The 12,725-nt window shown below is 47.0% G+C and overlaps 1 protein-coding gene across 12 annotated transcripts in view; it reads right to left on the reverse strand.

The window, feature by feature from the left end:
* Positions 1-9,005: 9,005 nt before the first annotated feature.
* Positions 9,006-12,725, reverse strand: part of LOC103234965 (caspase recruitment domain-containing protein 8) — an 83,950-nt gene continuing 80,230 nt past the window's right edge. For 11 of the 12 annotated variants that reach the window (XM_073016226.1, XM_073016229.1, XM_073016231.1 and 8 more), the window contains 2 exons: positions 12,026-12,070; positions 9,006-11,246 (listed from right to left, as the gene is read on the reverse strand). In XM_073016226.1, the coding sequence (XP_072872327.1) occupies positions 10,981-11,246; positions 12,026-12,070 (311 nt within the window). In that variant the 3' untranslated portion in view covers positions 9,006-10,980. Of the gene's footprint in view, positions 11,247-12,020; positions 12,071-12,725 lie in introns of those variants that run through there. The other variant, XM_073016235.1, reaches the window with a different exon arrangement.

Consider the following 12,725-nt stretch of genomic DNA (forward strand, 5'->3'; position numbering starts at 1 on the left):
TGTTAGCCTGGATGGTCTCCATCTCCTGACCTCGTGATCCGCCCGTCTCAGCCTCCCAAAGTGTTGGGATTACAGGTGTGAGCCACCGCGCCGGGCCCTTCTTTCTTATTTCTTTTTCTTTCTCTTTCTTCTTTTTCTCTTTCTCTCTCTCTCCCTCCCTCCCTTCTTTCTTCTCTTTCTTCTCTTCCTTTTTTTTCTCTCTTCTTCCCTCCCTTACTTCCTTCTTTCCTTTCTCTTTCCCACTCTTCCTTCCTTTCTCCCTCCCTTTTCTCTTTCTTTTCTTTCCTTCTTTTTTTTCTTTCTCTTTCTTTTCTTTCTTCCGCCCTTCCTCTCTCCCTCTCTGCCCCTCCCTCCCTCCCTTCTTTATTTTTTTCCTTTTCTTATTCTTTTTTTCTTTTTTTTGAGACAGGGTCTTGCTCTGTCCTTCAGGCTGGAGTGCAGTGGCGCAATCTTGGCTCACTGCAGCCTCAAGCGATCCTATACTTCAACCTCCCAAGTAGCTGGGAAGACAGGTGCGTACAAGCACACCTGGCACATTTTATATTTATTTTTTATTTTATTTTATTTTATTTTTATTTTATTTTATTTTAGAGATGAGAACTTACTATGCTGCCCAGGCTAGTCTTGAACTCCTGGGTGTCACGTGTGTCAGTATAGAAGGCCACCTAAACAGGCTTTGTGTGAGCAACAAGGCTGTTTATTCACTTGGGTGCAAGTGGGCTGAGTCCGAAAAGAGAGTCAGCGAAGGGAGGCAGGAGAGGGGCAGCTTTATAGGGCTAGGCTAGGCCGTGGAAAGTTACAGTTAAAGGTGATTATCTGTTGTCAGTAGGGGAGGGGGTCACAAGGTACATGGTGGAAAGATCATGAGACCAGGAGAAGAATGTCACAGGGCCGACGGGTCAGTGGGGGCAGGACAGGAACTAGTCATAGTGGTGGAATGTCGTCAGGTGGGTTAATCAGTTAAGGCAGGAACTGGCTGTTTCACTTCTTTTGTGGTTTTTCGGCCGCTCCAGACTTCTTGGCTCCTGCAGGCCATCTGGACGTATATGTGCAGGTCACAGGGATTACAATGGCTGAGCTTCGGCTCAGAGGCTTGACACTGGGCTTAAGCAATCCTCCGACCTTGGCCTCCCAAAGTGCCAGGATGACAGGTGTGAGTCACCACACCTGGCCTGAAATGATTTTAAACACTTATGTAATTTACTACCTGAGTGACATATGTTTTGCTGTGATAAAAACATGGAGTGTAGTCCCCCTCGCTGTGAGAATATTATCATCTTGCTTTATCCAGCTACACATGTGAATGACTGACCTCAACTACTGGACTCCAAAACATACTAAAGACTTGGACAGACACAGGGAGAGTTCAGGCTGGGGCAGAGCTGCTCTCTGCCAGCTTTCCAGTTACTCTCTCAAGTCTCACATCCAAACACCCATATGCTTGCTAGTGTATTCCTGAAATCATACTTTGGCCAGGTGTGGTGGCTCACGCCTATAATCCCAGCACTATGGGAGGCCGAGGTGGGCGGATCACGAGGTCAGGAGATCGAGACCATCCTGGCTAACACGGTAAAACCCCGTCTCTACTAAAAATACAAAAAATTAGCCAGGCATGGTGGCCGGTGCCTGTAGTCCCAGCTACTCGGGAGGCTGAGGCAGGAGAATGGTGTGAACCCGGGAGGCGGAGCTTGTAGTGAGCTGAGATCGTGCCACTGTACTCCAGCCTGGGCGACAGAGTGAGATTCGGTCTCAAAAAAAAAATCATACTTTGGTCATTCTCTTATTTTAACCATTCAAGACAGTTTTCAGAAACTGTTCTCAGAAATACTGCTCTGGCCAGGCATGGTGAGTCACCTCTACAATTCCCAGCACTTTAGGAGGCCAAGGCAGGAGGATTACTTGAGCCCAGGAGTTTGAGATCAGCCTGGACAACATAGTGAGATCTCGTCTTCACACACACACACACACACACACAAAATTAGCCAGGCATGGTGGCACACACCTGTAGTTCCAGCTACTCAGGAGGCTGAGGTGGGAGGCTTGGTTGAGCCTGGGAGATCAAGGCTGCAGTCAGCTGTGATCATGTCCCTGCACTCCAGCCTGAGCGACACAGCAGGATCCTGTTTCCAAAAAAAAAAGAAAAGAAAAGAAAAGAAATACTTTTATTGGGATTGCACCAACAACCTCCCAAGGAGACGAAAAGACCTCCAACCACAAGTTGCAGTTAAAACTGCTGCCTTGGCCGGGCGCGGCAGCTCACGCTTGTAATCACAGCACTTTGGGAGGCCGAGGTGGGTGATCACCTGAGGCGAGGCGTTCAAGGCCAACATGGCGAAACCCTGTCTCTACTGAAAATACAGAAACGAGCTGGGCGTGGTGGTGCATACCTGTAATCCCAGCTACTCGAGAGGCTGAAGCAGGAGAATTGTTTGAACCTGGGAGGAGGAGGTTGCACTGAGCTGAGATCGCGCCACTGCACTCCAGGCTGGGTGACAGAGCAAGATTCCATCTCAAAACAAACAAACCAAACCAAACAAAACCCAAAATGACTGCCCAAACCCAGACCTCCAGGACACAGACTCAGTTTCCCACTCTGACTCTGCTTAAATGGGAGTTGCTTGAGCTTTAGGTGCCCTGATGCAAATCAGCTGAATAAAACCTTTAACCTCTACTCGAGTTACATCATTTCGTTTCTTTTGAGGGTCCCCAGCAAGCCTTGATTTGCATCTCTTTTTCTTTTCTTTTTCTTTTTTTTGAGACGGAGTCTCGCTCTGTCGCCCAGGCTGGAGTGCAGTGGCGCGATCTTGGCTCACTGCAAGCTCCACCTCCTGGGTTCACGCCATTCTCTTGCCTCAGCCTCCGGAGTAGCTGGGACTACAAGCGCCCACCAGCACGCCCAGCTAATTTTTTTTTTGCATTTTCAGTAGAGACGGGGTGTCACTGTGTTAGCCAGGATGGTCTTGATCTGACCTCGTGATCCGCCCGCCTCAGCCTCCCAAAGTACTGGGATTACTGGCGTGAGCCACCACGCCCGGCCTGCATCTCTTTTTCTTTTGATTCTTTGGGAGGAAAGATTAAGCCCAGCCCAGCCAGCTCCTGCAGTTCCCCAGGAAGGGCTGGGAATCCCTATCTGGTCAATTAAATTATTTATTTATTTATTTATTTATTTTGAGATGGAGTTTCACTCTTGTTGCCTAGGCTGGAGTGCAATGGAGCAATCTCGGCTCACCACAACCTCCGCCTCCTGGGTTCAAGCGATTCTCCCACCTCAGCCTCCCGAGTAGCTGGGATTACAGGCATGCGTCACCACACCTGGTTAAGTTTTGTGTTTTTAGTAGAGACAGGGTTTCTCCATGTTGGTCAGGCTGGCTTCGAACTCCCGACCTCAGGTGATCCGCCTGCCTCGGCCTCCCAAAGTGCTGGGATTACAGGCGTGGAGCCACCGTGCCTGGCCTAAGTAATTTATTTTTTATGCACTGTCTTTCTTCACTCTAGTACTGAAATTCTACCATAAAGCTTAAATTGCCTAATATTGATTGATACCTACCCCAGTTACATTTTTTTACGGTGATAAAATATACATCACAAAAATTTCCATGTGAACCATTTTAAAGCGTATGCTTCAGTGGCATTAAGTACAGCCACATCGCTGTGTAACCAGCATCACGATTCATCTCCAGAACTTTGTCATCTTTCCCAATTAAAACTCTGTTCCCTTTAAATAATCACACCTCATTCCCTTTTTCTCTCAGTCCCTGGTAAGCTCTGTTCTATTTTCTGTGCCCAGGAATTTGACTGTTCTAGGGATCTCCTAGAAGTGGAATCACTCAACCTTTGCCTTTTTTGTGTCTGGCGTATTTAATTTTGCAGTGTTTTCCAAGTTCACCTGTGGTGAAGCATGTGTGTATCAGTATTTCATTCCTTTTAAAGTCTGAACAGTATTCCATGGTATGTAGTGTTACAAAGTAAAATATATGGCCGGGCACAGTGGCTCACACCTGTAATCCCAGCACTTTGGGAAGCTGAGGCAAGAGGATCACCTGCGGTCAGGAGTTCAAGACCAGCCTGGCCAACATGGTGAAACCCTGTCTCTATTAAAAATACAAAAACGAGCTGGGCATGGTGGTGCATACCTGCAATCCCAGCTACTGGGGAGGCCAAGGCGGGAGAATTGCTTGAACCCGGGAGGCTGAGGTTGCAGTGAGCTGAGATGATGCCACTGCACTCCAGCCTGGCGACAGAGTGAGACTCCATCCCAAAAAAAAAAAAAAAAGAAGAAGAAGAAAAGAAAAAAAGGAAAATGCGGCATAAGAAAATTTCTGATCTCTTCCCCAAATAAACTACCTGCAGGTAAGCCCTCATTTCAGGCTTTTCTTTTTGGAGGCTCCCAAATTACAACCGAAGAAGTCCAAGGAGTTGAGAACCCTACTAAACCTTGGTTCAGGTCTGGGCTCAGGGCGCTAAAGGATATTCCTCTTGCGACCTCTAGTGGTTTTAGGTGTCCAATTCCCTTCTATTGTCTCTGGGTCTTCACCTCCTCCAGTGGTGCTTCCTTTCCTTGTTTTCTCATCCTGTCCCTTCAAAAACCTGCTTCTTGGCCAGGTGCGGTGGCTCACGCCTGTAATCCCAGGACTTTGAGAGGCCTAGGCAGGCGGATCACGAGATCAGGAGTTCGAGACCGGCTTGGCCAACATGGTGAAACCCAGTCTCTATTAAAAACACAAAAATTAGCTGGGTGTGGTGGCGGACGCCTGTAGTCCCAGCTGCTTGGGAGGCTGACACAGGAGAATCGCTTGAAGCCGGGAGGCAGAGGTTGTAGTGAGCCGAGATTGTGCCACTGCACTCCAGCCTGGGTGACAGAGTGAGACTCCGTCTCAAACAAACAAACAAACAAACAAACCTCAAAAAACCCCCACAAATAACCTGCTTCTTTTCTGGTATCCTCAATATCTCGTTTCACCTATGCCTTCACTGCTAGGTGGATCTTTTTAAAGAAAATTGGGAACATCATGGCCAGGTGTGGTGGCTTATGCTTTGAGAGGCCGAAGTGGGTGGATTGCCTGAGCTTAGGAGTTTGAGAGCAGCCTGGGCAAAATGGCAAAACTCTGTCTCTACAAAAAAAAAAAAAAAAAGAGTCAGGCGTGTGGTGCATGTAGTCACAGCTGCTTGGAAGGCTGAGGCAGGAGGATCGCTTGAGCTCAGGAGGTGGAGGTTGTAGTGAGCTGAGATCTTGCCACTGCACTCCAGTCTGGGTGACAGAGTGAGACTCTGTTATCAATCGATCAATCAATAAAAACTTTAAAAAATCACTATGTATGTTTAAAAGATGAAGAGTTAAAAAATGCTTTATTCCCTTACATAAATATTCTCTTACAGTTAAAAGCAATCATCATTCAGGACATCATAAAATATCCTGTTAATGTGGTCATTTCCCTGGTTCTTATTTTTACTCTATTGCTTTGCATAGAGATATAAATCATCCACTATAATAGGGTTTTTTTGTGTGTGTTAAGTTTTTTTTTGTGTGTGTTAATTCTTTGTTACTCTAAGTTGCCACTTATCTAAGTCCACCCCCCCCATTCAAACATCGTTATTGTAGAAACTAGGTCATTTTTTTCTGTTAAATTTTCTTTGGTTTCAGTTTTGCCAATTACATCCTTGTGTTGTCATTTAACATGTTTTTCTTTCTTTCTTTTTTTTTTTTTTTCTGAGATGGAGTTTTGCTCTTATCCAGGCTAGAGTGCAATGGCATGATCTTGGCAAACTGCAATCTCCACCTCCCGAGTTCAAGCGATTCTCCTGCCTCAGCTTCCCAAGTAGCTGGGATTACAGGCGCCTGCCACCACGCCCGGCTAATTTTTTTGTATTTTAAGTAGAGAGGGGGTTTCACCATATTGACCAGGCTGATCTCGAACTCGTGACCTCAGGTGATCTGCCTGCCTCAGCTTCCCAAAGTGCTGAGATTACAGGCGTGAGCCACTGCGCCTGGCCGTCATTTAACACATTTTTCTAGCCTTTGAATTTCTTTTAAACTGGTGGTTAGATATGGATGCTTGATCAGATTCAAGTTCACTTGCCTGCCTGCCTGCCTGCCTGCCTGCCTTCCTTCCTTCCTTCCTCCCTCCCTCCCTCCCTTCTCTTTTTTTTTTTTTTCTTTTTCAGCGTCTTGCTCTGTTGCCCAGGCTAGAGTGCAAACCGCGATCTTGGTTCACTGCAGCCTCAACCTCCCAAACTCAAGCGATGCTCCTGCCTCAGCGTCTGAAGTAGCTGGGACTACAGGTACATGTCACCATGTCCAGCTAGCTTATTACTTTTTTTTTTTTTTTTGGTAGAGACGGGATCTTGCCACGTTGCCCAGGCTGGTCTCGAACTCCTGGGCTCAAGCAATCCTCCCACCACAGCCTCCCAAATGCAGTGAGGCCCTGTAACATTTCCTACAGTGGGATTCACACTGTAGGAAGCACATGAGGACAAAAGCAGATGTGACAATACCCGACATTGTGAATGGTTTTCAAATCTCCAAATCTCCCACAGGGAATATGGTATATGAGAGATTCTCTCTCTCTTCTTTTTTTTTTTTTTTGAGACAGAGTTTTGCTCTTGTTGCCCAGGCTGGAGTACAGTGGTGTGATCTCAGCTCACTGCAACCTCCGCCTTCCAGGTTCAAGCAATTCTTGTGCCTCAGCCTCCTGAGTAGCTGGGATTACGGGTACGTGCCACCATGCCTGGCTAATTTTTTATTTTAGTAGAGATGGGATTTCACCATGTTGGCCAGGCTGGTCTCGAACTCCTGACCTTGGGTGATGCGCTTGCCTTGGCCTCTCAAAGTGCTGGGATTACAGGCGTGAGCCACTGTGCCCGGCCTTGGTTGCCCATTTTTATGGTTATTTCTTGATGCTATGCTAAACAGGTGGTCCACACTGAGTAACTTCCTGACGTTGCCATGGCATCTGTAACTGTCATGGCGCTGCTGGGAGTGTCGGAGTGAGGAGGACCGGAGGTCACTCTCATCGTCATCTTGGTTTTGGTGGGTTTTGGCTGGCTCCTTTATTGCAACCTGTTTTATCAGCAAGGTCTTTATGACCTGTATCTTGTGCCGACCTCCTGTCTCATCCTGTGACTTAGAATGCCTTCACCATTTGGGAATGCAGCTGGGTAGGTCTCAGCCTCGTTTTGTCCAGCTCCTACTCAAGATGGAGTTGTTCTGGTTCACATGTCTCTGACAAAATGTCTATGGAGGCTGGGCGCGGTGGCTCACACCTATAATCCCAGCACTTTTGGAGGCTGAGGCGAGTGGATCACGAGGTCAGGAGTTCGAGACCAGCCTGGCCAACATGGTGAAACCGCGTCTCTACTAAAAATACAAAAATTAACTGAGTGTGGTGGCACAGGCCTGTAATCCCAGGTACTCGGGAGGCTGAGGCAAGAGATTTGTTAGAAGCTGAGAGGCGGAGGTTGCAGTGAGCTGAGATCGTGCCATTGCACTCCAGCCTGGGCAACAAGAGCGAAACTCCGTCTCAAAAGAAAAAAAAAAATGTCTATGGAAGGCGTGCGGCCTCCTATAGCTGGGACATCAGCGGTCTGTGGTGAGAGCCTGCCATCCCTCTGTCCCTTCACTCACTCCTCCCCTAGGAGCCTTTCAGTGCTGGGAACTGGCCCTAGCGTTCCGCTACCCCACACCACATTCCCAGGTTCCTCGTTCTTCAGCCCTGGCGTCTGCATCGCCTCTGTATCAACTCTTGGTGTTTTCTCTCCGAAGATCTGCTCTAAGTCTGCTGGTTTACCCAGTATCTTGGTTTCTCTCGGTGGGAGTGGTGCTTCCGGGCTGTGTCCAGCCAGCCATCTTGGCCCTCCTCTAGGCGTGATTTTGAAAATTTGATCTGCTCCCCTGACTTCCTGGAAACATACGCCGAATGGGAAATGTGTCTGCGAGACGTTACAACATCCCGAGGAGCCTTCTCCTCATCGGGGGGGATCAGAGGCTGCCCTTGCTCTTCTCCCAGTCGTCTCTTGTGAGATGTGAGGCTTCATGTGAATACTGTGTGGAGCCAACACCATGGAAGGCCGGGTGGACACCTGGAGAAATGTTCCTTCCTTGTGGTGTTTTTGGAGCCCATGGATCAGCCTCCCTGGGGTCAGTCCTACCTCCTGTGCTTGCATTCAGTAAAGCCAGGACACTCACTATATATTTTTATTCCATTGAAGCTGAACTTTCGGTCATTTGCCACACAAGAGTTGACACAGATCCAGAGGACATTGCAGATTGCTGCCCTGGGTGATTTAAAAAATTAATCTGGAGACGACATTAGGAGATAGAGTGTTGTAGACCTGGATCCATTACTTGCCAGTTAATGGAACTTTGGTCTTTGGAGTCTTTACTCTTTTTTTTTGAGACAGAGTCTCACTCTGTTGTCCAGGCTGGAGTGCAGTGGTGCGATCTTGGCTCACTGCAACCTCCACGTCCCAGATTCAAGCGATTCTCCTGCCTCGGCCTGCCAAGTAGCTAGGATTACAGGCATGGGCCACCACGCCCGGCTAATTTTGTATTTTTAGTAGAGAAGGGGTTTCTCCATTATTGTCAGGCTGGTCTCGAATTGCCGACCTCAGGTGATCTGCCTGCCTCAGTCTCCCAAAGTGTTGGGATTACAGGTGTGAGCCACTGCGTCCAGCCTGCATTCCATTTATCTTTGCCACACTGTATATATGATGTATATACTGGATAAACGGGTCCTAATTTTATAATATCTAGTCTTTAGCTATTAAAGAGTTTGTCAAGATATGACAAAAGCAGAGTTAGTCAACTAATATATTTCGTACACTTTGTGTTAACATTAATTAAAACGCTATCTTCTGAAAAAGACGTTTGGAAGTGAAATGGTAACATCAGCTCTCAGTGACACACGTCACTTAGAAAAGAAGCCTAGTGGCTTCTTTTTAATGGACTTGTATTTTTAACTTCACATACTCAAAGGAATCAATAAAAATCATATTAATATATACCTGGCTTTGTTTTAATAATGACGTATTTTTATTTTTTTTTCATAAAATTATGGCGTTCAATCTTCAAATGCAAAAGTTCAGTTCTACTTCAAGTGAGGGTATAGAAAAATAACAAAATGCTGTTTCTCTCACCATAACAATAATAAAGCACATGGAGCGGCAGAATGCGAGTCCGTGAAGACTTTTATGAATTCCGAGGCGTAACCCCAACTTGGGCATCCACTGCTGTGATCCTAATTCACATTTAAAGGCCCTGAGACCTGCACTAGCAGGTCAACCCCCGCCGAATCTCATAGGCACACATGGGATAGATAGAACAGAACTGCACAGACTTTAAAAATGAGCTAACGTGAAAACCTCACTTCACAGAAGACTTAAAAAAAATGGACACTTTGTGCCGAATACAGATGAATCATAGAGTCTCATAACATAACGTTCAAATGTCCAGGGTACAAATCAAAATTACTTACAATACAAGGATGAGCCATGGCTGGGCGCGGTGGGCCACATCTGTAATCCCAGCACTTTGGGAGGCCGAGGTGGGTGGATCACTTCCGGTCAGGAGTTCGAGACCAGCCTGGCCAACATGGTGAAACCCCATCTCTAGGCCGGGCGCGGTGGCTCACGCCTGTAATCCCAGCACTTTGGGAGGCCGAGGCAGGTGGATCACAAGGTCAGGAGATCGAGACCACGGTGAAACCCCATCTCTAAAAATACAAAAAAGTAGCCGGGCGCAGTGGCGGGCGCCTGTAGTCCCAGCTACTCAGGAGGCTGAGGCAGGAGAATGGCGTGAACCCGGGAGGCGGAGCTTGCAGTGAGCCGAGATCGCGCCACTGCACTCCAACCTGGGCGACAGAGCGAGACTCCGTCTCAAAAAAAAAAAAAAACAAAACCCATCTCTACTAAAAATACAAAAAATTAGCTGGGTGTGGTGGGCGCCTATAACCCCAGCGACTCGGGAGGCTAAGGCAGGAGAATTGCTTGAACCTGGGAGGTGGAGGTTGCAGTGAGCCGAGATCATACCACTGCACTCCAGCCTGGGCGACAGCAAGACTCTGTCTCAAAAAAAAAAAAAAAAGAAAGAAAGAAAAGAGAAGTCACAGCTATCAGATCTGCTCTAAAAGAACTACAAATCAAAGTTTTTCAGACAAAAAAGAAAACTGCAGAATGAAACTTGGAAAATCAAGAGTGAAGGAAGAGCGGCAGAAATGGGAAATACCTGGAAATCCGTTAATAGGCCATTTTCCTCGAGAGCTATTGAAACAGTCAATGTATACAAAACTCAATGATTAAAAGTACAAGATACATAGCAATTTCCCAAGGGTTTTTTTTTTTTTTTTTTTTTTTGATGGAGTCTCCATCTGTCGCCCAGGTTGGAATGTGATGGTGCGACCTCGGCTCACTGCAGCCTCCGCCTCCCGGGTACTTGTAGAATAATGTACTTACATTATTCTAGTAATAACAGCAATAGATAAAATGTTAAAGGGACAACGTATATAAAACCAATACCATTAAGAAATACCTTGAGTCTCTTCGATTGAGAGGTTTTGTTAGCTTTCCTGCTTTTTGTGGTGGAATGGTGAGACATCAAACAGAGTGTCCATAAAAGCTGGTTTTCAGGTTCATCAGGAGAATTTTCCTTTCTGGAGCCTGTCATGCGTAAACACAACTGCCTTGACTTACTCACCCTGGGTCTTCGGGAAACGTGTCAGTGGATGGAACAGTCATGTATCGAGCCATGGTTAGAAAAGATTTACAAGCACGATTGTTCTTTTCTTCAGATATTCCTGAGGGAAAGGCATTGGGATACAGCCCATGGGTATCTTCCCGGTGACGTATCTGTCCCCGAAGCCTGTGTGATGGGCAAATGTGACCCAGCCCTCCTCTGTTTCGGACACTGGAATCAAGGATGCATTTCTACTCATTCATTTCCAATGAGAACGCTGGATTCTCTCTTCCAGACTCTCGGACTGACTCCCTTTACAAACTCTGCTGTCTAAGATAGGACACGAGGTAAGGGTCCCTTTCACTAAGGCTTCTGAAGAGCAGCTCCAGGGCCCGGTCCCCTTTCTTCTCCACCATGCTCAGCAGGGCGTCGGTCTTGCTCTGCCGTGTCTTTGCCTGCTCCACCAACTCCTTCTCATTCTCACTGAGAACCTCATTGTCTTGGAGATCATCGAGCACCCCTTTCAGGTCCCCAATCCTGGCCTGGAGTTGCCGGTGGTTCTCCCTCACAAAGGCTGCACCTGGATGAAAGGGGGAGTTGCGGACTCTGAGAATTGCTCTCTTACAGGATTTGGGGTCCGCACCAAACGAAGATTCATAATTCCAAGGCGGGGGATGGGTCTTTATTAATTAATTAATTTATTTCTTGAGAGGGAGTTTCGCTCATTGCCCAGGCTGGAGTGCAATGGCACGATCTCGGCTCACCGCAACCTCCGCCTCCTGGGTTCAAGTGATTCTCCTGCCTCAGCCTCCCAGATAGCTGGGATTACAGGCATGCGCCACCATACCTGGCTAATTTTTGTATTTTCAGTAAAGGCAGCGTTTCACCAAGTTGGGCAGGCTGGTCTTGAACTCCTGACATCAGGTGATCCACCCGCCTCGGTCTGCCAAAGTGCTGGGATTACAGGCGTGAGCCACCATGCCCAGCCAGGGATAGCTCTTTATCTTGTGGTGTTGCCTAACCCATGTTCATTTCATTTTGGATATTTTACTTCCTAGTCTCATATTTACTATATCCCTCTCAAAGTTCAATAGAGAACTACTTTAACTTACGGTTCCCCAGATGCAAGATATTTACCCCAATAACTTGCTGTTGCCTGCTCCTTTGTGTGGACGTGATGTCCTCACATCCTCCCTTAAGTAAATCATACTCATTGTTTGTATTTTTCTCTGGCATCGCTCGTTCTTTGTAAATGATAAGCTTAGGAGGAATGGAGCCTCACTTTGTGATGTCAAAGCATTCAAAGGCCTCTTGATATCAGATACATCCATCTGGCTTTAGTGTAAACATTTCACTAACCTGAGAAGGTATGAGGGGCTGATGCAGCTCCAAGCTGGATATCCACTACAAAAGAGGGAAGAATTGGAGATGACATACAATGAATCATATACCCTTACTGAGCTTTTCTAGTCTTTCATGCGCCAATGAAAATAATTTAATTCTCCATATTTTATAAGGCAGGGATCTTGTTTGGCACACTCATATACTAATGAAACCCCAGTAAGTCAAGAGCCACTCACTGCCCATTCAGGAAATGTATCAGAGAAAGGAACACATTTTCCCAATATTCTTTCTTTTCTTTTCCTTTCTTCCATTCTTTCTTTTTCTTCCTTTCTCCCCTTCCCCTTCGCCTCTTCCTTCCTTCCTTCCTTTCTCCCTCCTTCCCTCCCTCCGTCCCTCCCTTGCTTCCTTCCTCTCTTTCTCTCTCTCAGTCTCCGTTGCCCAGGCTCAATCTCGGCTCACCGCAACCTCTGCCTCCCAGGTTCAAGCAATTCTCCTGCCTCAGCCCCCCGAGTAGCTGGGATTACAGGCATGTGCCACTGTGCCCGGTTAATCTTGTATTTTTAGTAGAAATGGGGTTTTGCCATGTTGGCCAGGTTGGTCTCAAACTCCAGACTTCAGGTGATCCGCCCACCTCAGCCTCCCAAAGTGCTGGAATTACAGGCATGAGCCATTGTGCCTGGTCCATTTTTTCAATACTCTTTCTATGGGCAGGAGA

The sequence above is a fragment of the Chlorocebus sabaeus genome, chromosome 6, assembly GCF_047675955.1.
Source record: "Chlorocebus sabaeus isolate Y175 chromosome 6, mChlSab1.0.hap1, whole genome shotgun sequence".
In the NCBI taxonomy this organism is placed as follows: Eukaryota; Metazoa; Chordata; class Mammalia; order Primates; family Cercopithecidae; genus Chlorocebus; species Chlorocebus sabaeus.